This window comes from Neovison vison, chromosome 11, assembly GCF_020171115.1.
Source record: "Neovison vison isolate M4711 chromosome 11, ASM_NN_V1, whole genome shotgun sequence".
NCBI classification, from domain to species: Eukaryota; Metazoa; Chordata; class Mammalia; order Carnivora; family Mustelidae; genus Neogale; species Neogale vison.
The window spans coordinates 6,982,367-7,007,728 of NC_058101.1; the positions used below are offsets into that span (position 1 = coordinate 6,982,367).

Consider the following 25,362-nt stretch of genomic DNA (forward strand, 5'->3'; position numbering starts at 1 on the left):
GGTTCAGCAGAGTGGTTGCAGGCGCAGTCACTGATCTGCCACACTCAGTGACACACTCACTGCCACAGTCCCTGATCTAACCACTGTCTCGCTCTACACCTGTCAGATAATGCTGTGCAGACCGTGGACTCACAGTGTACTTCTCTGATCTTCTGCTTTCCAGATTTTGCAGAAAAACTGCTAAAGCAGCTAGAGAGCTCTACGGAGAGGTTTGAGGTGAAAATGATGCTCATGAACCTCATCTCCAGATTGGTGGGAATTCACGAGGTTCGAATTACATTCTGTTTCTCATTTTGGTGAGAATATTAGAAATAGAATTATTCCTGGTGAAAGGAAAGCCACTAAGGTAGAGCAGCGGCTTAATTTTATCCCTCAAAACCATTTAAACCCATACAATTTAGAGAAGAATAAAATCTTCCACTCCGAAAATAGCAATTTTTATCACTTTGTTTTCTTATCAGTAAATATGGATCTTTTTTTTTTTTTAAAGATTTTATTTTATTTATTTGACAGAGCAAGATCACAAGCAGGCAGAGAGGCAGGCAGAGAGAGAGGAGGAAGCAGGCTCCCCGCTGAGCAGAGAGCCCGATGTGGGCCTCGATCCCAGGACCCTGAGATCATGACCTGAGCCGAAGGCAGCGGCTTAACCCACTGAGCCACCCAGGCACCCAGTAAATATGGATCTTAAATTCTACATAAATTTTTATGGACAGACTATTTTGTGTTCTGATTTTCTACTTTATTTGATCGACATGTATGTTTTTCTGAGCCATCATAACCCATGTATTTTTATCAGCTATTACTCCATTCTGCAGTTTCTTTATCCCTTTATAGCTTTACTGACTTCCAGACCACTCTGGTGGGAGATTTTCAGTGTTCGCAAACCTGAATTCTCTGGTCATTTATTTCATGTTGAATTAAATTGTAGGAGCTCCTTGGTGGTATTTTATATACATATATATGTATATCTGTATAGTACGTACATATGGAAACTTCACACATACAGACCAACTGCTATTGTAGAAAATGAGATTTCTAGGGACGCCTGGGTGGCTCAGTTGGTTGGGCAGCTGCCTTCGGCTCGGGTCATGATCCCAGCGTCCTGGGAGGGATCGAGTCCCACATCGGGCTCCTTGCTCAGCAGGGAGCCTGCTTCTCCCTCTGCCTCTGCCTGCCATTCTGTCTGCCTGTGCTCGCTCTCTCTCCCTCTTTCTCTGACAAATAAATAAAATCTTTAAAAAAAAAAAAAAAAAAGAAAATGAGATTTCTAGAAAGTTAGGCCATGAAGAAATGGCATTGAGGTTGTTCCCTATCATTTCACTCTTGAGATTTGCTGCTGTGTACATCACTGAATGTGTTCCCTTCTTCAGAAAGTTTAAAAAAGAAAAAAAAGTTTATTTTTTAAAGCTCTTAAAATGTATGTATGTATGTATATATTAATTAATTTATTTTTATGTAATCACACCTAGCATGGGGCTTGAACTCATGACCCTGAGATCAGGAGTTGCACACTCTTGCAACTGAGCCAGCCAGGCACCCCCTTCAAAAAGTTTATTCAAAGAAGAAAAGTAAAACAGCCTTATTTATTGAAAATCTAGCAGTGTCAACATGTATTCAGTTAAAAATTAAAGTACATGTGAGTGAAAGCACTTGTTCCCTTTTTCTAAGAAAAACTTAACATCTTCATGAACAAAATGCCTTTTCTCCACGGGCTCTAGTCCTACAGCAGGATTACCAGATGAATTTATGTTATATTTGTGCAGAAATTTCATGTCAGGCCTGAATTGAGCTTCATAGGAAAGCAGAAGTGATGTGTAATTTAAGCAAGCTTTGATAGAAGTGATACTAGAGTTTCACAACTGACTACAGTTGAGCATCCGTCTTTATACTGAAGCTACGTCTTCCTTATTACTGGTCTGGTTCTGGTTTTGCTTTGGGGCTAAATAGAAAAAAACCAATTTATTCTGACACGGTGAACTTTGCGTAAGACAAGGCCATGTCCAAAGTTCCTCTCCTTGTAGTTAAAGAGGACAGCTGCTTTGGTGAACATTTTGTAATGTATGGTAATGTCAAATCACAATGCTGGGCTCCTGAAACGAATACGATACTGTATGTCAACTACCGTTTGTAAACTACAGTTGCTTTAGTAACTAGACCCTGTCACCTTTATTTAGGTAGACTCCAGACTGCTAGTCTCTTCTCCGTAAAATACAGAGCTCAGAGTATTGTGGAGCTAAATAGCAAGCTTCCTGCAGTGTGATTGGACTGGTATCCAGTAATAAAATGAGAACCGTGCGGGTTTGGGTGATTAAATTATACCAGGTACTATTCAGGCTCGAGTTACTATTTTATCCCTTGCTTTGGGGCCTTAATATCATTGCTGTTCCTTCCTATAATCCTCTTTATCTTTGAAGACTTAAAAAAGTTAGTTCTGCAGCCACACCGATTTTAAAAGTAGAAGAATGTTACATTTTGGTTGCCTTTTTTCCTCCTAGTTTATTGTGCATATACTTCTTCCTTGACATAATGAGGATGGCAGGAGCATGCCCTCCCTTTCCTTGGGTAACGCAGTACAGTGGATCATGAATACTTATTGAGAAAAAGCAAAAATAAATAATGATCCCTAGTTAGTTGAGCGTGGTGAGAAAATTGCGTTGGGGAAAAATAAAACTCTAGAGCATCAATTACATAAGTATTAAAGATTATGCTTCTTTCCACAGCTTTTTCTCTTCAATTTCTACCCGTTTCTGCAAAGGTTTCTGCAGCCCCACCAAAGAGGTAAGCTTCCCACTTGCCCACGTTCCTTTGTTGACCTTGGGTTGGAATAACTACCCATGCCTTTTCTTTTGGAATTATTAAAGGCAAGAGTGAAGAGTAAAGTGTGTTCTGTTTAAGAGGGGAGGGAAACCCTTTTGTTTTCTTTACCCCAGTCTGTCATGGGTTAATTATTCTGCTTATCAACTTTAAGAAACAGTTATTTTTAGAAGACAAAAGACTGGATTCTCAAAGCAAGTCTTTTTGTAATATTTTAAACAGGTAGAAAGTTCTAAACAAGCAATCTGACCTACCGTAACTATAATAGGTACCAGAATTTTATGTTACGTTATCATTGTCCTCACATGTATTCTCAGTTAAAAACAACATAAGGGCAGGAAAGAAGAGATGGTCACTTTTGCCTTTGACCTTGAACCAAGATAGAAAGGAAGCCAGCATTTACTGAACCTCTAACATGAGCCAGGCGCTGTGCTAAGTGCTTTACATAATCATCTCATCAGCTCCTCGCGTCAGTCCTGTGAGGTGCAGAAATAAAAAGACCAGGGTCCCTCGGCAAATAAATGGCAAATTGGGATTCACCTCACTTCTTCCTTTTGTCGGAGGTCTTGTTCCTAATATACGCTGCCCCTTTGAAGGGAGAGCATGCGTATATATTTATGTTTTTAGTTATTTATTTAGTGATTTCTAGGCTGGACACTGAGTTAGTCGCTAAGAATTCCACGGACGACATAAAGGATGTCCTCACCTCCGTAGAGCTTACAGTCTGGAGGGAGATCCAGAGAGTGCTGTGTATAAAATGTCTGCATGAAGAGAAGTATTTTGAGGAAAAGGGAAGAATAAAGACAATACAGAGTGCTGGGGCAAGTTCTAGGTTAGAATGTATCAGGAAAGGCATTTTGAAAAGGCAGCGACTGAGCAGGGACCTGAGGGAAGAGAGATGTGAGCCATGCAGGGCTCTGGGCCTGCGGGTTCCGGGTGGACTTAAGCAGCAGTAGCGTCTAAGGCGAGAACGTGCTCGCCGTGTTTAATAATAGTCCTGAGAGGCAGAGCAGTAAACCGACTGTGATCTTTCTGCTCTCTTATATTTTTAGAAGTAACAAAGATCCTTCTGTATGCTGCCCAAGCGTCTCATCACTTAGTACCCCCCGAGGTGAGAACTCTACCCCTTGTTTCTGTCTCCTAGCAGTGCCACTACAAACTAGATCATGGTGGCTTTTCTCACTGGGCCGGTTTTTCTTCAAAATGAGAAGAGACACTAACTCTTAAAGAGATGGACATACAAGGTTAGTTACAGAAACTGAAAAAATTTTTTCCTATAGAAAAGTAAAGTTCATTTCAGAAAAGTTGAGAATTCTGACTTTAATTGCTAAATCTTTTGTCAGAGAAGTCAAGAATATTAATAAATAAAAAAAAGTATCAGTAAACTTATTTATAGTAATTATTTTTCAACGCTGATAATTCCTTTCTTTGATTAAAATAGCATTGGAGGGGCACCTAGGTGGCTCAGTTGGTTAATCATCCAACTCTTGATCTCAGGAGGCTCAGGTCTTGATCTCAGGGTCATGAGTTCAAGCCCTGTTTTGGGCTCCATGCTGGGTGTAGGGCCTACTTAAACATAAATAAAATAGAATAAAATAAAGCAAAATCATTGGGTTGTCCTGAGTCAAAGCAATTGTTTAAATCCAACTTGAAAAATAATACTAAAAGAGAGCAGAATTTAATCTAAGGATAGCCAGGAAGACTGCTACCCGAAGTATTTTTATCTGTCTTTCTCCGTGTTGAGTCCTTCCAACTCCCAGACTGAGGACGGAAGAGTTTTACGTGAACAGCCTATTGTCCCTTCGTCCTCACATGTTTGAGTAGAAGAGGCATTTTATCAGCACTCACCTCTTTTCTTTTATTCCCAATTCAGATCATTCAGTCAGTGCTCGCGACTGTGGCCAACAATTTTGTCACCGACAAGAACTCTGGGGAGGTCATGACAGTAGGGTATGTTGAATGTCCCTGGAGGCAGAGGATATGTTTTTAATGGACAGCTGACCCTGGAAGTCCCCAATTTATATATCTTTTGATTTAGTCTTTTTAGGAAACCTTAGATTAAACCATCTGAGATTGATGTTTGGGCTTTTTAAATTCATTTTCCTTTTCTAGAATCAATGCCATAAAAGAAATAACAGCTCGATGTCCTCTAGCCATGACTGAAGAACTTCTCCAAGACCTGGCTCAGTATAAAACACACAGAGATAAGAGTAAGATGCCTGTTTTTCTCCGTAGATCAAAGAATATCAAGTGACTTTTTTTTATCAATAGACTCTTTGCTCTGGAGTTCCTAATTAAAGGTGTTATTTTACAGATGTGATGATGTCTGCTAGAACTTTGATTCAGCTCTTCCGGACACTGAATCCTAAAATGTTGCAGAAGAAATTCCGGGTGAGTGAGACATGCATGTTGATCAAAGGTTACAGTCGCAGAAGGGGAGACTAGCTTCCTACAGTGTGAGTTTTAGTGTTTTTGAAGCTTCCACTATGAGTACTGGTAATTTAATTCTCAGAACACAGTTGAATTAAATCTCGTCACTTTAACTGTTCTGTAGTCAGCACACGCTCTTTAATGCTGACTGAGTCTACAGACCCATCAGGCTGTTACCTCTTGAAAGCTTGTGATATCATTAACAGATGAGAATTCCAGAGAAAGGTCAGTAACTGATGCTAGTATTGAACAGGCTATTTCCCAGCCAGGTAGAACCTCTTGGGAAGCGGGAAGGACGAGAAATGTGTGCATGGAACAGAGAGCGAGCTGGCGATCTCAAGACTTGAGAATTGGAGTAGTTGTTCTCCGCTCACTGCCAGTTTCCGGATCATACCAGAGGAGAGCAAGGAAGTAGGAGCAGTGTCCTGGCTGAGGAATTTACTTTGCCCCAAGGCAGAAGTCGACTGTTTCTGTCCTTTGATTACTTCCATTGTTCATGATTCTCCCTTCTACATTCATCATCTTAGAGAGTCCTTTCTTTCGGAGGCTTAAATTCCCGACCCTAAGTTCTATACCTGAGCTGGGATCTAGAGTGTGTGCCTCACTGACGGAGCCACCCAGGTGCCCTAAGAATCCTTTTCATGAATAATGCCGTCTAAGAACCTTATTGAAAACCTTATTTAAAAAACAAAGAAACAAACCCTTATTTTAGGGGGTGGAGAAGGTGACTGAGGGCTCCATCGGTTAGCATCCCACTCTTGATGCTCATGCTTGGGCTCCGTGCTCCTCAGGGGATCTGCTTGACGTTGTCTCCCTCTGCCTCTACCCCCACGAGCACGAGCACACGTGCGCACTCTGTCTCTCTCTCAAATAAATAAATCTTCAAAACAATGTTCTTTCCTTTAGGGGAAGCCTACAGAGGCCTCCCTAGAAGCAAGAGTGCAAGAATATGGAGAATTGGATGCTAAAGATTACATTCCAGGAGCAGAAGTTCTAGAAGTTGAAAAAGAAGAGGATGCTGAAAACGATGAAGGTTTGTTTTCATTTCACCATTATTGGAGATAAAATCACTCCTATACAGTATCGACCTTGAAATCTTTATGCTGGCTGAACATTCATTGAACAGATACTTATTGAGCAAGGACTGTGTGCCAAGCACTGTTAACAGGCACCGGCGATCAAAATGAGCGTGGTTCCTGCTCTTAGGGAACTTGGACTGTAGTGTAGAGGTCACGCCCTCAGGATGGCTGCCCCTTAGGTAGAGCATGCGGGGCATTCGGGAAAAATATTAGTTTTTTGTTGCCTAGAAAAAACGATGAGGATTAGTCCTGAGCAACCCCCCAATAAGCAGTCCCCTTGTTGAAGAACACTTGTTGAACGTTATTGAATGCTTGAGAAGACTCGGTTCTGATTTCCAGGATTAGCCTTTATTCCTTGATTACTAGAGTCCTGTCTTCTTCATATTAATTCATGAATTGTATCAGCAAAACTTTGTAAAGCCTTAACCCGTGAGCTAGCCACTGTCATTAAAGATGAATGCTGTCCTGTCCTTGAAGACCTTTCTTAAATAGCTCAGCAATAAAGTGTTACCAGCATTTATGATTGAAATGGGGCCTAAGGGCCAGAGAGAAGTCAGGTCTACCCCAGAAGTTCAAAATAGGTCTCAAAGAGGGGCATCTGGGTGTGTCGGTGAGTTAAGCATCTGGCTCTTGGTTTTAGCTCAGGTCATGATCTCAGGGTCCTGCTATTGAGCCCTGTGTCCCCACTGACTGGGGAACCTCCTTGAATCCCTCTCTGCGTCTGCACCTGCTCGAGTGGCCTGCGTGCTATCTCAGATAAATACATTTTAAACAAAAAACCTCGGGACGCCTGAGTGGCTCAGTTGGTTAAGCGGCTGCCTTCGGCTCAGGTCATGATCCCAGCGTCCTGGGATCGAGTCCCGCATTGGGCTCCTTGCTCAGCGGGAGCCTGCTTCTCCCTCTGCCTCTGCTGCCACTCCGTCTGCCTGTGCTCACTCGGGACAAATAAATAAATAAAACCTTTAAAAAAAAAAAAACCTCAAAGATGCTGACCCATGAGTTATATCTTGACTAATAAGTGGAATGGTGGAATAGTGGAGATTTTCCAGGCAAACTGAGCAAAGCCCTGAAGGATATAAGAAACTGTTACAGTGCGGGCGCCTGGGTGGCTCAGTGGGTTAAGCCTGTGCCTTCAGCTCAGGTCATGATCTCAGGGTCCTGGGATCAAGCCCCGCATCGGGCTCTCTGCTCAGCAGGGAGCCTGCTTCCCCCCCTCTCTCTGCCTGCCTCTCTGCCTACTTGTGATCTCTCTCTGTCAAATAAATAAATAAAATCTTTAAAAAAAAAAGAAAGAAAAGAAAGAACGCATTAGAGTGTAGGATACAGGGTGGGGCGCAGCAGGCGACCAGACTGGAGCTAGAGCTGAGGCCTCCGCAGCAGTGGTTGTGTATACGCCATACCAGAAGATGGACCACTTCCTTGTGGGGAACAACTGAAAAATTGCAAGTATCTGTGATTTCGAAAGCTTGCTGTGCTGTGACTCCAGTAAGAACTAACTCCTCCTCATTGAGATATCTATACGGTCCTTCCGCATCCAGAATCTTCCACTTCCGTTCTCTGAATGACCGTTTCTAACGAGTTTCTAAAAACATGTATAAATGCGCTTAGACAAGTTTTCAGACCCTTGCTGTGTGGCCAAGAGAAATGTCCACTTGCTGTTTTGGTGGAAAGAACATTGGCTCTAGATTCAGACGTGATTTTTATGATTTCACCGTACGGCCACATTTTCTAGCAGTGTGGCTTGGGTGGGTATCTTAACTTACAGGGTCTCTTCCTCTTCTTTTGAGTCATGAGAGTTTAAAAAAAAAAAGTGATTCTAAGGTTTTAGCGTATGGTAGATACATGGTCAGTGCTTATTTCCCATTCTATAAATTAGTTAAATTGATGTGGTTTATTTAGCAATAAACATTGTCCAGTTCTTGGTCAGCAGAGCTCCATTGGCTTTAACCTTACTTTTGCTGAATGTATTTAGACTTACCGTGAGTACAGCATAAAGGGACAGCGCTAACAATGTCTTGTGTGTCACACAGACGGATGGGAGAGTACCAGTCTCAGTGAGGAGGCAGATGCCGATGGCGAGTGGGTTGATGTGCTACACTCTTCTGACGAAGAACAGCAAGAAATAGTAAGTCCTGGAATGTCCTCGTACAGGGCCTCACTCCGATGTTTCTTAAGACCTAATTCGTGCTGGGCGGGGCCGTGGGGAGCACTTGGCTCTCACTTGAGCTGGTCGCTCTTTCAACCTCTCTCGTGTGCTTTCCAAGTCCCAGAAGCTCAACAGCATGCCCGTGGACGAGCGCAAAGCCAAAGCGGCAGCCGTTAGCACCAGCCGCGTGTTGACTCAGGAAGACTTCCAGAAAATCCGCATGGCCCAAATGAGGAAGGAACTCGATGCTGCCCCGGGGAAAGCCCAAAAGAGGAAATACGTTGAAATTGATAGTGATGAGGAGTCCAGGTAGAACTCCCGGCGCTGCTCCCCCTCCGCTCCGGTGCTGGCGCGTATCAGGAGAAGGGCCTCCGCCCTGGTTTCAGACGACACTTGTCCTTCCCCGCAGGGGCGAGCTGCTTTCTCTTCGGGACATTGAACGCCTTCATAAGAAACCGAAGTCTGACAAGGAGACACGGCTAGCAACGGCCATGGTAAGTGAAGTACCATTTCAGCCCCTGGTTCTTCAAACAAAAAGCAAATATGGTGAAAAATGAACTAAAAGGAGCAGTATTTTATTCTGATGTTTTAAATAAAGGTATAAATAGCGTAGAAGAAAAGGCACAGGCGTTAGTTCTGTTAGAGGAGTTTTAACAAATAGCCCGGAAACCACCGATCCAAAACAAGATGTAGAACACAGAAAGGCCCTACCCCTGTGCTGGTATCTGGGCGGCTCAGTGCACTTAGCCAAGCTATTGGGAAAGCAGGGGAAGTTTATAGTCGTTAAAGAAAAGCCTCTGGCACGTGCTGTGGCCGTATCTGGTTGCACATCTCCAGCCTCCAACCTCCTGTCCAGCCAGCTCCGGTTTCTACACCTTGTTTGTTTTGCGCACCGTCCCATGCTGAAATGGGGCAAGGTTCCACATCACCCTCTGCATTCCACTGGTACTGGAACCTGTTCAGAGGAGTTTAAAAAGCCAAGTTCTTCCTTCTCCACCTTCTCATTTTCTGTCCACACTTCCTGAAAGTCTCCACCCTCCCCCTCCTTTCTCCCGCCGTGCACGCCTTCATCCTGCCGAAAACAGCTCATTCCTTCCTAGGAAGCTCCTCTGATCTGACTGGCTGAATTATGCCCTTTTCTTCCACTGAGCTCCCTTGCCCCATTTCAGTGTACCATGGTCATTTCTCCCCTGGAGCGAGTTACTGGGGACAAGGACGGAGTTCTATCCTCCTTTGGTCCTTCGCGTCCGTAGAGCGCCTGGCATGGCGGAGACGCGTCTGTGGGGCAGGTGACCCTCGAAGTGTTCTTGTGTGTGTGCTAATAGGCCGGAAAGACAGACCGAAAGGAATTTGTGAGGAAGAAAACCAAAATGAACCCATTTTCCAGTTCCACAAATAAAGAGAAGAAGAAACAGAAGAATTTTATGATGATGCGATACAGCCATAACGTCCGGTCAAAAAACAAGCGTTCCTTCCGAGAAAAGCAGGTGAGTTCAGTGAGGCTTGATTGGTGAGAACGCTGCTGTCGTTTTAAGACGTCTTCACTCTTGAGGCAGATGTGCCTTTAGGACGCTATGTTACGTGTGTCTTAGGATTAATGGAGAGCATTATTGGAGAGCACGGAGAGGGGGAAAGTGGTCAGGACATGCAAATCCTACACCTGACTGGGTTGAGTTCACCTGTGTGACCAAAGGGGCATCCATTTCCATCCTCTATAATCACAGGAGTGGAGGCTAGACGGTCTGTAAGGTCAGCCCTATGCTAACAGTCTTGACACTGCATCTGTGAAATACAATACGATCCTTCCTTATGTGCCCTTTTGCAAAGCTTTTATGTTTACAGATTTTAGGGATTTCATTTTATCCATATACAGGCTTTGCTGTGTAGTCCTATGCTGCCCAGCTGGCTGGCTTATTTAGTAATTCATTATAATAAAACAGATTCATGTTTTCTTACCTTTCTCCACGGGGAAGGTACCAGAGCATTTCTAAATGTATTCTGAAGGATCGCCAGGAAACCAAGTCAAGAGCAAACCAGGGTTCCTAGATTGCTAGCCAAGGCCAGAAAGTTAATGGCCCGATTTCCAGGGCAGTGTTCCATCTGGGGGAGCACCAAGGGAGTATTAACTAAATTAAGGTGCCATTTAAAATCTACCTGGGGCTCCTGGGTGGCTCAGCCGGTTAAGTGTCTGCCTTTGGCCCAGGTCATGATCCCAGTATCCTAGGATCAAGCCCTGTGTCTGGCTCCCAGCTCAGTGGGGAGCCTGCTTGTCCCTCTCCTTCTGCTGCTCCTCCTGCTTGCGCTCTATCTGTCAAATAAATAAAATACTTAAAAAATAAAATCTATCTCTGCTTACTTCATTTTTCTGGTTCTAAACTATATCCAGCAACATCATGTAAATAATACAGTGACAGCATTTTGAAGAGAGGTTGTTAAAATTGAGATGTAAAGCAAGGTACCCCTTCGGATTTTAAATACCTGAGTGGTGGGGTGCCGGGGGGCTCAGTCAGGCCTCTGACTCTGGATCTCAAGGTCGGGAGATTGAGCTCACAAGCTCAGCAGGAAGTTGGCTTGGATTCTCTCTGGCCTTTTCCTCCTGCTCTCACTCTCCCTCTTCTAAGTAAACAAATCTTAATAAATAAATATCTGAACTTTGCCAATTCAATTTAAGTTCATAGTTGAATTGATTCAGGCTGTTAACTTGTCCTGCAGCAGACCTTTGTAGGACGGTAGGGTTGAAGAACGGTAACCACTGAGTTTTAGCTTGGTTTGTTCCTTCCTTTATTACAAAGTTTTTGTGACCGAGGGTGTTTCCCGACTCCCTCCTTCTCTGTTGTCTCAGCAAGATTTTTTCTGGCATGATATGGAAGCCTAGCTTCGTTCCCGGCCAGCACCTCTTGACTCATGAGTTGAAAGCATTTTTTATTTAGAAGTAAGAGTTCACGGGACATCGGACCTGTTGGTTCAAGAATGTCTTTCCTTTGTTCTCCAGTTTCTTTGTCATTTAGAACCTTAAGAGTAGAATTTCTGTTTATGGATCCTTGCCCCATATTTTCTTCAAGGTCTCTTCATTACAAAATTTGACTCTGGGTTCCTGATTTTCTCTTACTCTCTTCTTCACTCTAAACCAGCCCTTCCCAATAGAAATTCTATACAAACTGCATGAATAATTTTTAAAAAATAAAAAGAAAGAGGTGAAATTAATTTTAGTAATATATCTTATTTAACCCAATAGATCCAAAATAGTATCATTTCAATATGTGATCAGTATAAAAGTTATTAGATACCCTACTTTCTTGTTTTTGAACCAGCTGAAAGCCAGTGTGTTTTACCCTAGTGGCACATCTCAGCTTGGACTAACCGTTTTTCAAATGTCCAAGCGCCGCATATAACTGGAGGCTGCGGGATGGGCCGTGCAACTTCAGAGCATCCCCCAACGGATGCGTGATCTCAAATAGAAGAACCCAGTTCAGTCTACCTTTTGTGTCTGTCTTTTGCTCCTCACACATTACACGTCTGACATTTATGGTCACCCAGCGTGTGAATGTTTTGTTCCTACACGAGCAGTTTTCTATAATACTGGCAAGGTGTCCTGCAATGCGGGGCTGACGTTGTTTTCCTGGAGGCGGTGTCAGATCCCACAGATTCATTGATCCCACAAGCCACTGTCATGAGACTGCACCTGCCGCCTTCCCCAGCTCCCCTCCCCAAAAACACACACGCGCGCACGCACACGTCAGAAAGCAGTCGCAAGCCCCGGTGATAACCTGTGTTTCTGACCAGCTACCCACTCTTTCGGTTTGATTAATTTGCTTCAGCTGCTTACGGGACTCAGAGCAGTGGTTACTTAAGTTTACCAATTTAGTAAAGGACACAGATGAACAGCCAGGTGAAGAGAAACAGACGGCAAGGTCGGGGAGGGTCCTGAATGCAGAACCTTCTGTCCCTATGGACAGACGTGGGATACGTCCCCCGCTCAGTGCAGATGTGTTCACTAACCTAGAAGCTCTCAGAGCCTCACATTAAAGGGATTTTTTTAAAAAATTTATTTGACAGAGAGACAGACACAGCGAGAGAGGGAACACAAGCAGGGGGAGCGGGACAGGGAGAAACAGGTTTCCCGCCGCACAGAGAGCCTGACGTGGGGCCCCATCCCAGGACGCTGGGATCATGACCCAAGCCGAAGGCAGATGCTAAACGAGCCACCCAGACATCCCTAGAGGGATTTTTTGAAGGCTTCATCCCATAGGCAGAATCAATTATTAATTCCATTTCCAGCCTCTTTCCCCTCTCTGGAAAATCATGTGTGTTCAGGGTGGAGGGGGCCAAAACTTCGAAGGTCTTTCTTGGACCAGCCCATTTCCAGGAACCCATCTGGTTGCCTCAGTACAAAAGATGTTCCTAGTGCTCTGACCACGTGGAATTTAGAAGCGTTTTGGGAACCTTGTGTCAGGGACAAGGTCAAAGACAAATATTAACAGGAGATGCTCTTATCACTTAGGAAATTACCAGTTTTAGGAGCTCTGTGCCAGGAACCAGGGCTAGAGACCAGTGTATATTTTCTATTATTTCACACACCCAAAGCACCCTCTGGAAAAATCACATTTCATACCCCTTCTACTCCTCCATGATATTTTGTTGTCTTGAATAAAATGGTCTTCGTGGCTTGACAAGTGTACATGAGGTCTTTTTTTTTTTTTTAAGATTGATTGATTTATTTGACAGATCACAAGTAGGCAGAGGCAGGCAGAGAGAAAGAGGAAGGGAAGCAGGCTCCCCGCTGAGCAGAGAGCCCAATGTGGGGCTCGATCCCAGGACCCTGAGATCATGACCTGAGCTGAAGGCAGAGGCTTTAACCCACTGAGCCACCAGGCACCCCGCATGAGGTCTTGTTATACATTTTTGGAGTACACTCACAGAACATGTGAAAAGGTCGGGCATCTGGGTGGCTCAGTCAGTTAAGTGACTGCCTTTGGCTCAGGTCATGATCCCAGGGTCCTGGGATTGAGCCTAGCATTGGGCTCCCTGCTCCTGGGGGAGCCTGCTTGTGTGTGTGTGCTCTCTCTCTCTTTCTCTTTCTCTCTCTGCTAAATAAATAAATAATCTTAATTTTAAAAAGAAGAATACGTAAAAAGGTGAGACTAGAAAAGGAAGGTAAAGCTTATGGCAGAGAGAGGAGGAGCTTGCGGTGCGGCCTTAAGAAAGGTAAAGGAAGAGGAAGAAGAATACACCGGTTCCTTGTGTTCAAATGCTGGCAGTTGAAGGGGGAAGGGGACTGAGATGTTTTTATTACAAAGTTTAATGAGCAGAATTAAACCTATGTAACCTTGGGTTATAACATCATTCTCTAACATACAGTTCTTACCCTGTGCCTTGACTATTCTAAAGCTTTCCATTTTTTAACTAACTTAATCAGTATCCAACAATATGAATAGGTACTGTGATTTTATATTTGACAGATGAGAAATTAAGACGTGGATGTGTCGAAGAAATACCTCCTCAGCCATACAAATTAAGTTAAAATGAACTTAATTTTTCTACCTTAAGTGTCTACCCTTAGCTATTCTGCCTGTCTACAAAGACATACCAAGACCCGGATATTAATAAAGGCAGGGAAGCAATAACTTAAAAATCATAAAATCCAAAAAATTTAAACATTTAGATAGAAAGGCCAGTTCCACCCCCCAAAATTCTTCAAAGCAAACAAACAAAACCACGTATCTATATTGTTAAAATTCAAAAGCCAGGGGTCTTAAAAAATTTCTAGGAATCAAAGAACAGTGCTTGGGAATCCATGGAATAGCATCCGTCACACACCTAAGACACACACTTACCTCAGGATGATGTGTAGATTTAGTGATTCCATTCTGGTACACTGCTGTATAACCAAATTAGTATAACGGGGTACCTAAGATTCCCACGTTTAAATAATTTTTCTTACGTTCCAGCTGGCACTACGAGATGCACTTTTGAGAAAGAGAAAAAGAATGAAGTAACTTCCAAGCAAATTTTCCATCCCAAGAAGAATGCTACATTTGTATCATTATTTTGAAAATTAATCAAGCTTGTCTGTTTACATTAAAGAGTCCTAAAGTACTTTATTGTGAAAAACACAGTAAATCTGTTTTGGAGATGGGTAGTAGTGGGAACGTGTGAGATGTCACCGGTGGCGGTGGTGTAAAATCATTTCACTTCGCATTCATGCAAAGAAGAAAAATGTTGGGTGCCTGCTGACTGGCCCTGTAGATACAAGAACGAGTGAGCCGTGGCCCTCCCAGAAGGCATCCGCAGCCTGTTTGGGAAACGCCAGGGGCAGATGCGTGTCGTGTGTGTATCTGGAGCGAAGTGTGAATGGTTCTCTAACAGAGGTAGGTCTGTGCTTCGCGGGGCTTGTAGAGGCCTCTGCAGGGCACGGGAGTTCAAGATTTTCTCTTTAAACAGGACAATGTTACAAGAGTGAGAGGTTCTTACTTGTATATAGGCTTACCTGCTCAGAACAGGTCCCTGCTGTACAGGTTTTTCATAGCCAGTTAAGGTCTTTTAGTCCATCCAAAAACTGTAAGTATTTTTTGAATGCCAGGTATAGGCTTTTTGGTTACGACCTTCCTTTTTAAATTGCCTTAAGTATAAGTAGTAATCGTGGAGTGTCTAGTTCGTCATCTGGACCACCAGAGAGGAAAAAGAAGTCGGATTGGTCCCCCCAGCCTGCCTTCATGCTGTGGTATCTTCAGCCCACTGTTTGCTTTGTCTCAGTAAAAGGTTCCTAATCTCAGATAGGTCCTGTTGTGTGTGTTGGCTGCTGTGCTGGTCTCCCCTGGCGTGGCTGAGTAGACTTCAGGGGACACAGGGCCGTGGTCAGCCTCTGTTTGCAAGTCGTTGATTTGGAAATAGCGGGTGCCTTTGCCTCCAATTTCCTGGGTCATATTGTGGTAGATGAGAAAAGTGTTCTCTGTTATTTTAGAGTAAAAGGCAGTTTTCTGCCCACCAGAATTAGAAAGTAGCTTCTAAAACTTCTCTTGTTCACTCTGTGTTCACTTTTGGTTTTACGTGAAACTTTGGGGCCTTCTGCAAAGATGCCTCAGATCACTGGACCTTCGTTGTAAAAATCTTGAAGTTCAGGGACTAAGTCGCACTGGCCTGAAGAGGAGTTCTCAGAGTCAACTTCAGTGGCTTTAGGGTTTAACAGGAAGCGTCCGATGCAAATTTGCTATTTCAGACCTGAAACCTCTCTCTCTCTCTCTCTCTCTTTTTGTTTGTGCTCTTGAACTGGGTGTCTCCTTGAGAGAGGTAAATAAAATTAGAAATGGCATAGCCCCTAGGGTTCACAGCTTTGCTGCATGACTTCTGATGGTTCCTGGAAGTCTCCCCCTTCCTTCCTCAGGACATTCGGACCCCACTGAGAGGCCTGGAGGCCAAAGTCCGTTCTGTGCTGGGACTCCTGTTCTACTGTGACTTCACCCTGCTCTTAACTGAGTTTATATGCAAGATAGAAAAATAGCTAGTTGAAAGGTGAAAGTCTTAACTCTTATGTCTTCAATCACATAGTATCTTAATTCTGCCCGATGTCTTATTGTATAAATCTTCCTTTGTGAATGTGTTCTGTAAACCTGAAGATCACATTCTCACAAGGTTGGATGCTGTCAGCAAAGGCAGAGAGATCTTTTAGGGTCAAAGAAGGTAAAAATACCTAGAAGAGGTCATCAGGGTCTGAGCTTCAACTTTTCAGTCTCTGCTTTTCTGTCAGTCCGAAGTATGGATCCATTTCAGGGACGAACACCCATTTCCAAGCTCAGAATGTTTACAAAGTGATGTCTGAACCTAGAATTCTGGCCCATTTTGTATATGACCCCAGCAGGTTCCACAGAAGGCAGAGTCTGTTCCCTGCTGTATCACCAGTGCTGGTTCAGTGCCCAGGAAGTTAGGGGCTTAGCAAGTATTTGAATACATGGTTTATTCCCTGTCCGTTCTCTCTCTGTAAATATAAGACCACCTACTTCGTTGATTGTTTTGAAAATTTTGAGAATATTCTCAGCACTTACCTTGGTATTTGCCACAAAGTGAGCATTCAGTAAATTTCTCATCAACGATTATATATCTGCTTTTATTTTATTTTTGTTTCATCTTTGTGAAATGAAACAATAATTATAGTTGTAACAGTTATTTGTTTTACCCCTCCCCCATTTGGGGGGGGGATTAGTTTGAAATACAAAAATGTATATTGAATGCTCAGCAGGTGACTGTTTGTGCCATATGACACAAGGAAGGAGGCCGACTTACAGAGTGACTGTGTAACACAAGGCTGCTTATGGAGCTATCAGAAAAGGCATAGCATAGGGCTGAGAGCATCCTAAGAAGGGGGAAGTTCAGCTGGCCAGAGAGTAAAATGGCTGTTTGCTAACAAACTGATGCTTGCCATAAGCAGGAACGCAGTTGGAAATATTCCTGGATATAAAAGTTACGGTTTAAAAAGTGGTAGAATTTCTTAAAAGTTATGTATAAATTGTGTTTTCATTACCTCATATTCTAATTCTTTGAAAATTTATAATGTTTAAAGTTTCACATGACAACTCAGAATTAAATCAGAATGTTTAATTAGAATATTCTGTTCTTCAAACTATTGTAGATAAACACATTTTAAACTGTGTTACCAAGAATAGTACAGTTCTACCAAATGACAGCCTTTTACTGTATAAAAATTAAAACTAAAAATTAACTTGTTTATTTTTTAATGTATTTTATGAGACTTAAAAAAGATCTTGAAAATTAATAGAAAAGTAAAGCACTGACATGGCGCTTTTTCTCTTCTATAAGGAAATAAACTTTTCTCTCCTAGTATAGTCTTATTTGGTACTTAATTAAAAATGCAGGTAAGAACAGAGCACAGCTAATTCCGTACTGCCTAAATACCGGGTTGTATGCCTTCCTTGTTCCGTCGATCCAACTGTCCATCCAACCTCACTGTGGAAATGGTTAAGTTTTGATTTATCCACATGATGGAAGATTTTAAAGCCATAGAAATGTTTACAATAGGAAATGTTTATTATAAATAAAAAGAACAAAGTATTTATAGCATAATCAAACTGCACGTTTAAAATATGAAAATACTCTGTTGTTTATTAAATAATACTGTTTTAACTTGAATTTCAGTGATTACTAGAGAGATGGAGGTCATTTCACATAGATTTTTGCCATTTTGTTCTTTTTTATAGCTTTTTTTTTTTAACGTGTTGATTTGTAGGAGATTTTTATATATTCCAGATACCAATTCTTAGTCAGTTACTTGTGTTACACATATCTCCACAGATCAGCAATGCCATCTTTGACAGACTAAGTTCCCATATATATTTTTGTCTGGGAATTTTCAAAACCAGTCCTGGATGCTTTTTTAAAAATGAACTTTTTATTTTTTTAAATTTTTAAAAGTTATTTATTTATTTTAGAGAGAAAGAGCGGGGATGGGGTGGGCAGAGGGAGAGCGACTCCTGAAGCAGACTCCCCCTGAGTGCAGTGCCCAACGCAGGCTTCTATCCCGGGACCATGGGATCATGACGTGAGTCGAAACCAAGCGTGGACTGCTCAACCGACTGAGCCACCCTGGTGCCTCTGAATGGACTATTTTTTTTTTTTTTTTTTAAGAGCAGTTTTAGGATCACAGCAAAGCTAAATGCACCAGAGGAATCCATTTGTTGCAGTCAATAAACCCCCATCAGTATCACGACAAGTCGTAGCTTACATGAGAGTTCCCTCTTAGTTTTGTATATTCTATAGGTTTAGACAAGTGTATAATGATGATTACCCACAATTACAGTGTACAGCGTGGTTCCACTACCCCTAAAATCCTCCCTGCTCTGCCTGTTCACCCCTTTTTCCCCCCAACCCCTGCAACCACTGATCTTTTACTAGAGTTTTGCCTGTTGCCAAATGTCATGGAGTTGGAACCATGACACTCTACCATTTTCCTACCGTTTTTTCCCACTTAGTATGTATTTATGTTTCTTCCATGTTTCTTTTCATGGTTTGGATAGTTCATTTCTTTTTAGTGCTATTTAAATAACTTCCCATTCTTTGGATAGGCCATGGTGTGTTTATCCATTCACTTCCTGAAGGACATCTCAGTTTCTTCTAGGTTTTGGCAATTATGAATAAGCTGTTAGAAACATCTACGTCCAGGTAGGGACATATGTTTTCACCTCTGTGGTAAATTAATACGAAGGAGAGCAGTTGCCGCTCTCTATGAAGAGTATATTCTAGTTTTGTAAGAAACTGCCAAATTCTGTTCCAAAGTGGCTATACCCCATTTTGCAGGAGGCTTGGCGGCTGTCCTAAGTTTCTCTCACATTTTACTATAAGCAACAAAAAGAAGGTGGTGACAACTTCAACATATTGACTGGAAGTCAAGCTCGGTCATTCAGTTCTTTCATTACATCTTCTACCTTCCCCATTCATGTGGGTGACAATGTTGTTAAATGTCCTGCCACTAAGTAACAACCACTTCACTTCGCCAATAACTTGTTCCTCGCTTCCCCTGCAGCCACTACTGGCGGTCTCCTTAGGGACCGTCAGACTTCTCGTGGTCTAGTCCAGGAACTGGAGGCTTTCACTAATACTGCCTGAAGCCCTTCCAGCTCCACCTACTGCTCAGTTCCAAAGCCGTGCCTGCAGTTCCAGGTGTTAGGATGGTAACCCTCATGGTACCATGTCTTTATTAGTTATCTACTGCTGCATAACAATTTGCCAAAGTTGAGAGCCTAAAACGATGAATGCTGTTCTGTAGTTTCTGGGGATCAGTAATTTGGGGGTGGCCTAGCTGGGCTTAGAGGAGCCACTTCTGAGACAGTTCATTCCTATGGCTATTAGCAAGAAGTCTCTGTTCCTCTTTCCCTCTTGGTAAAAGGTCTCAGTTCCTTAAGACAGGAACCTTTTCACAGGGCGTTTTTAGTGTCCTTAGGGCCTGACAGCTGGCTTCCTGCAAAGTGAGCGATCCAAGAGCACGAGGAGCAGGCTGCAACGTTTTTTGTCATCTTGTCTCGCAAGTCAGATGCCCTCACTAAAGCAGTATTCTGTTCACTAGAAGCAAGTCATCGAGTATGGCTCACAGTCTCGGAGGGGAAATAGGCTCCACCATTGCATGGACGGAGTGTTGGAGGATATGTGCATTTTTTTTGAAACTACCACACTGCTTTGAAACTGAGCAAAATGAAAGAGGAGAGTCCAACATGGTGGAGGAGTAGGAGACCTGAATTTCGTCTGGTCCCAGGAACTCCTCTAGACCGCTACCAAATCTTTCTGAACATCTGTAGACTCAACAGGAGATTGAAGAAAAGAACAGCTGCAACTCTACGAATAGAAAGGTGACCGCTTAGTGCAAGGTGGGACATACAAAGAAGTGAATCCAAGGCGACATATGGGTTAGACCATGGGGGAAGGACCCGCCGTCAGCCGGCTCCTGGCAAGTAACAGAGCCAGGCAGCACGAAACCAGAACTGCCAGTTAGAAGTCGGCTCTGGTGAGGGACATCCCTCGGGTGGCTAAGTGGGGGATGGAACCCTACCTGGGACAGTGTGGTCTCAGGACCCTCGGGGTCACAGAGAGACCAGGATGTCTGAGTGCGGCAGAGCTCCCAGGTGTTGGAGCAGGAAAGCCGGCTGCAAAGAGTGAGCTGAGGAGTGGGCTCTCAGCTCGGCCTTGCCATAGACCTTGATCCCGGCCACAGTCAGGCCACCGCTCTTGGCTCAGGAGTGCACCACTGGAATCTGCAGGGTTTGGAGACTCCAAACAGAGTCCTGTGTCAGACATAGAAACGTTGGGTCACAGACCAGGTGAGCACAGAGTGTGGCAGGAGACGGGTGACTGCCTGCTCTTCCCCGAGGGCTCACCGAGGAGTGGGGCCAGAGATTGGGAGGCCGCCATTGTTATTCTCATCCTCTAAACGTGCACAGAAATCCTTCAGGGAACGAAAGCCACACAGAGCAAACCGGAGCAGATTACTTAGCCCGGCCCCTCGCTAGGGCAGTGCAAGTCCACCTGCGGCAGAGACATTTGAGAATCACTGAGACAGGTCCCCACCCCCTGCAGAAGATCAGCAAGAGCATCCGGCCAAGACCCAAGTTTACCACTCCAGGAGAACTGCAATACGCCCAACCCTAGGGGAATACAGCACATAGAACTCGTGGCTTTTTTCTCATGATTCTTTAATCTTTCAAAGAGAATTTTTAAAATTTTCATTATTTAAAAATTTTTTTCTTTTTCAATTTCTTGTTTTATCAACTCCTTTTAAAATTTTTTAATTTTCATTTTTACAGTTGCATTCTATCCCTTCATTGTATTTAACCTTATTTGTGTGTGTGTGTGTGTGTGTGTGTGTGTGTGTGTAGGTTTTTCTTTCTTTAAAATACTGGGATGCAGTTTCTTCTAACAGACCAAAGTCCACCCAGAATCTAGTGTGTGGCTCTGTTCTATCCACCTGTCTGATCATATTCCATCTTTTTTTTCCTTCCTCTTCTTCCTTTTTTATTTTTCTGTTTTGTTAAACGCTTTTTTAATTTTCAAAATTACAGTTACGTTCTATCTTTTCAATGTATTTAATTTTATTTTTGTATATGTTTTTCTTTTTACATTTTGAGATGTAGTTTCCTCTAGCAAACTAACCAAAATACACTCAGGAGATCGTGTATTACTCTGTTCTGCTCACCTGTCTGTCTGTTTATATCCCTTCCCTTTTTGTTGTTCTTGTTATTGTTGTTTTCTTTCTCTTTTGTTTTTTTTTTCTTGTCTTTTAAGTCCATTTTTACAAACACATTCTACCCTTTCATTGTGTTCAATTTTATTTTTATTCATATATAAGTTTTTTTCCTTTATAATTTTGGGATCTAGTTTTCTAAAAAAAACAGACCAAAACACAGAATTCAGTATATTGCCCTATTCTGCTCACTTGTCTGATTATATTCTCCACCCCCCTTCCCCCAGGTTTCAGATCTCTTCTAATTTGTTTAGGGTATGTTTCTCTGGTGTCGCTGTTGCCATTTTAGTATTTTGTTCTCTATCTGTTCTCTGGACAGAATGACAAAATGGAAAACTCAACTCAAAAAAGAGAACAAAATGCAGTACTGACTGCCAGGGACCTAATCATTATGGGTATAAGTAAGATGTCAGAGCTAGAGTTCAGGGTAACAGTAAGTAAGATGTCAGAACTAGAGTTACAGACAATACAGTGGTACTGAATTCATATCATAAAGATACTTGCTGAGCTTGAAAAAAGCATAGTAGACACTGGATAATCCTTTTATGGAGGAAATAAAAGAATTAGAATCTAACCAAGTTGAGATTTTAAAAGGCTGTTAATGAGGGGCGCCTGGGTGGCTCAGTGGGTTAAAGCCTCTGTGTTCAGCTCAGGTCATGATCCTAGGGTCTTGGGATCGAGCCCCGCATCGGGCTCTCTGCTCAGCAGGGAGCCTGCTTCCTTCTCTCTGTCTGCCTGCCTCTCTGCCTACTTGTGATCTCTATTTGTCAAATAAATAAATAAAATCTTTCAAAAAAAAAAGGCTGTTAATGAGATGCAATAAAATTGGAGGCTCTAGCTGCTAGGATAAATGAGGCAGAAGAGAGAATTAGTGATATAGAAGATCAAATGATGGAGAATAAAGATAAGAAAAAGAGATGAACAACTACTGGATCACAAGGGGAGAATTCAAGAGATAAGTGCTATCATAAAGCAGAACAGTATTAGAATAATTGGGATTTTTAGAAGAAAAGGAAAGAGAAAGAGGGGCAGAAGGTATACTGGCGCAAATCATAGTGGAGAACGTCCCTAATCTGGGAAACGAAACAGGCATCAAAAAGCTGGAGGCACAGAAAACCCTCCTCAAAATCAATAAAAATAGGTCAACATCCCGACATAATACTGAAACTTAGAAATCTCACAGACAAAGAGAAAATCCTGAAAGAAGCTTGGGACAAGAGGTAACCTACAAGTGTAGAATCATTAGACTGGCAGTAGACCTATTCATGGAGACCTGGCAGGCCAGAAAGAATTGGCATGATACATTCAGGGTGCCAAATGAGAAAAAATATGCAGCCAAGAATACTTTACCCAGCTAGGATGTCATTCAAAATAGAAGGAGTAATAAAAATCTACCAGGACAAGCAGAAACTATAAGAATTTTTGATTACCAAACCAGTCTTATAAAAAATATTAAAAGTCATCCTTTAAGCAAAGATAGAGTCCAAAAGAAACATAAACCAGAAAGAAACAGAAAATATACAGTAACATGCACTTTACAGACAATACAGTGGTACTGAATTCATATCTTTCAATAGTTACTCTGAATATAAATGGGCAAAATGCCCCTATCAAAAGACACAGTGTGTCAGATTGGATAAAAAAGCAAGGCTTATTGATATGCTGTCTGCAAGAGACACATTTTCCCTGCATATTTTCAGACCACAGTGCTTTGAAACTGGAACTAAATCACAAAAGAAAAGTTGGAAAGAACTCAAATACACAGAGGCTAAAGAGAATCTTATGAAAGAATGAACATGTCAACCAGGAAATTAAAGAAGAATAAAACAAATTCATGGAAACAAATGAAAATGAAAACAACTATTCAAAACCTTTGGGATTCAGCAAAAGAGTTCCTAAGAGGGAAGTACATACCAGTACAAGACTTTCTCAAGAAATAAGAAAGGTCTCAAATATACAACCTAATCTTTCACCAAAAGAAGCTGGAGAGAGAACAGCAAAGAAAGCCTAAACCCAGCAGGAGAAGAGAAATAATAAAGATCCGAGCAGAAATCAATGAAACAGAAACAACAACAACAACAACAACAACAACAACAACAACAATAAACAGTAGAACAAATCAACGAAACTAGGAGCTGGTTCTTCGGAAGAATTAATAAGACTGAAAATCCCCTGGCCAGACTTACCAAAAGAAGAGAAAAAGGACCCAAATAAATAAAACCATGAATGAAAAAGGAGAGATCACAATCAACACTAAAAAAATAAAATTATAAAAACATATTATGTATTCTTATATGTTGACAAATTTGACAATCTGGAAGAAATGAATGCATTCCTAGAGTGTATAAGCTACAAAAACTGAACCAGGAAGAAATAGAAAACCTGAACAGACCCATAGCCAGCAAGGAGATTGAAGCAGTCATCAAAAATCTCCCAATAAAGAAGAGTCCAGAGCTAAATGGCCTCCCAGGGGAATTCTCCCAACATTTAAAGAAGAATTAATACCTATTCTTCTTTTAAAAAATTTTTTTTCCAAAGACATTATTTATTCTCATGAGAGAGAGTGAGCGTGATTGGGGGGAGGGGCAGAGGGAGAAGCAACTCACCAGAGTGGGGAGACTGATGCAGGACTTGATCCCAGGACCTAAGACTGTGACTTGAGCCAAAGGCAGACACTTAATGGACTAAGCCACCCAGGCACCAACACCTATTCTAAAGCTGTTTCAAAACCAAAATGGAAGGAAAACTCACAAACTGTTTCTATGAGACCAGCATTACCTTGATCTCCAAATCAGATAAAGACCCCACCAAAAAGGAGAATTACAGACCAATATCCATGATGAACATGGATGCAAAAATTCTCACCAAAATACCAGTCAATAGGATCCAACAGTACATTAAAAGGATTATTCACCATGACCAAGTGGGATTTATTCCTGGTCTACAAGGCTGGTTCAACACCTGCAAATCAACACGATACAATACACTAATAAAAGAAAGAACAAAAACCATATGATACTCTCAACAGGTGCAGAAAAAGCTTTTGACAAAGTACAGCATTGTTTCTTGATCAAAACTCTACACAGTGTAGGGATAGAGGGTACATATCTCAATATTATCAAAACCATCTATGAAAACCCCATAGCAAATATAATTTTCAATGGGGAAAAACTGAGAGCTTTTCCCCTAAGGTCAGGAACACGACAGGGCTGTCCACTATCACCGCTGCTGCTCAACATAGTGCTAGAAGTCCTAGCCTCAGCAATCAGGCAACAACAACAACAACAAAAAGGCATCTGAATGGGCAAAGATGAAGTCAAACTCACTCCTTGCAGAGGACATGATACTGTATGTGGAAAACAAAAGGCTCTACCCCCAGACTGACAGAACTCATACAGCAATTCAGCAAAGTGGCAGGATAAAAAAACCAATGCACAGAAATCAGTTGCATTTCTATACACCAACAATATAGACAGGAGAAAAAGAAATTAAGGAGTTAATCCTATTTATTTATCTATTTATTTATTTTAAGGATTTTATTTATTTATCTGCCAGAGTGAGAGAGAGAGAGAGAGAGACAGCAAGAGCAAATAAGCAGAGGAGCAGCAGGCAGAGGGAGAGGGAGAAGCAGGCTCCCCACTAACCAAGGAGCACAGTGCGGGGCTCAGTACCAGGACCCCAGGAAAATGACCTGAGCTGAAAGCAGACGCTTAACTGACTGAGCCTCCCAGGCACCCCAGGAGTCAATCCCATTTACAATTGCTCCCAAACCATAAGATACCTGGGAATAAACCTAACCAAAGAGGCAAAGACTCTGTACTCAGATAATTATAGAACACTCATGAAAGAAACTGAGGAAGACACAAAGAAATTGAAAAACATTCCATGCCATGGATTGGAAGAAAAAATACTGTTAAAATGTCTATACTACCCAGAGCAATATTTACATTCAATGCAATCCCTTCCTATCAAAATGCCATTGACATTTTTCACAGAACTGGAACAACTAATCCTAAAATTTGGATGGAACCAGAAAAGACCCTGAATAGCCAAAGGAATGTTGAAAAAGAAAACCAAAGTAGGCAGCATCAAAACGCCAGACTTGAAGTTCTATTACAAAGCTGAAGTCATCAAGACACTGTGTGGTACTGGCA

At 42.2% G+C, this 25,362-nt stretch overlaps 1 protein-coding gene across 1 annotated transcript in view; it reads left to right on the top strand.

Annotated features, from left to right (window-relative positions):
• SDAD1 (SDA1 domain containing 1) overlaps positions 1–14,565 on the top strand; it is a 28,917-nt gene extending 14,352 nt beyond the window's left edge. The window contains exons 11-22 of the mRNA XM_044268009.1: positions 164–267; positions 2,721–2,778; positions 3,867–3,925; positions 4,688–4,764; positions 4,927–5,024; positions 5,129–5,205; positions 6,151–6,277; positions 8,354–8,448; positions 8,588–8,778; positions 8,879–8,963; positions 9,795–9,956; positions 14,418–14,565. Coding sequence (XP_044123944.1) covers positions 164–267; positions 2,721–2,778; positions 3,867–3,925; positions 4,688–4,764; positions 4,927–5,024; positions 5,129–5,205; positions 6,151–6,277; positions 8,354–8,448; positions 8,588–8,778; positions 8,879–8,963; positions 9,795–9,956; positions 14,418–14,465 — 1,181 coding nt within the window. The 3' untranslated portion in view covers positions 14,466–14,565. The remainder of the gene's footprint in view (positions 1–163; positions 268–2,720; positions 2,779–3,866; positions 3,926–4,687; positions 4,765–4,926; positions 5,025–5,128; positions 5,206–6,150; positions 6,278–8,353; positions 8,449–8,587; positions 8,779–8,878; positions 8,964–9,794; positions 9,957–14,417) is intronic.
• Positions 14,566–25,362: the final 10,797 nt, after the last annotated feature.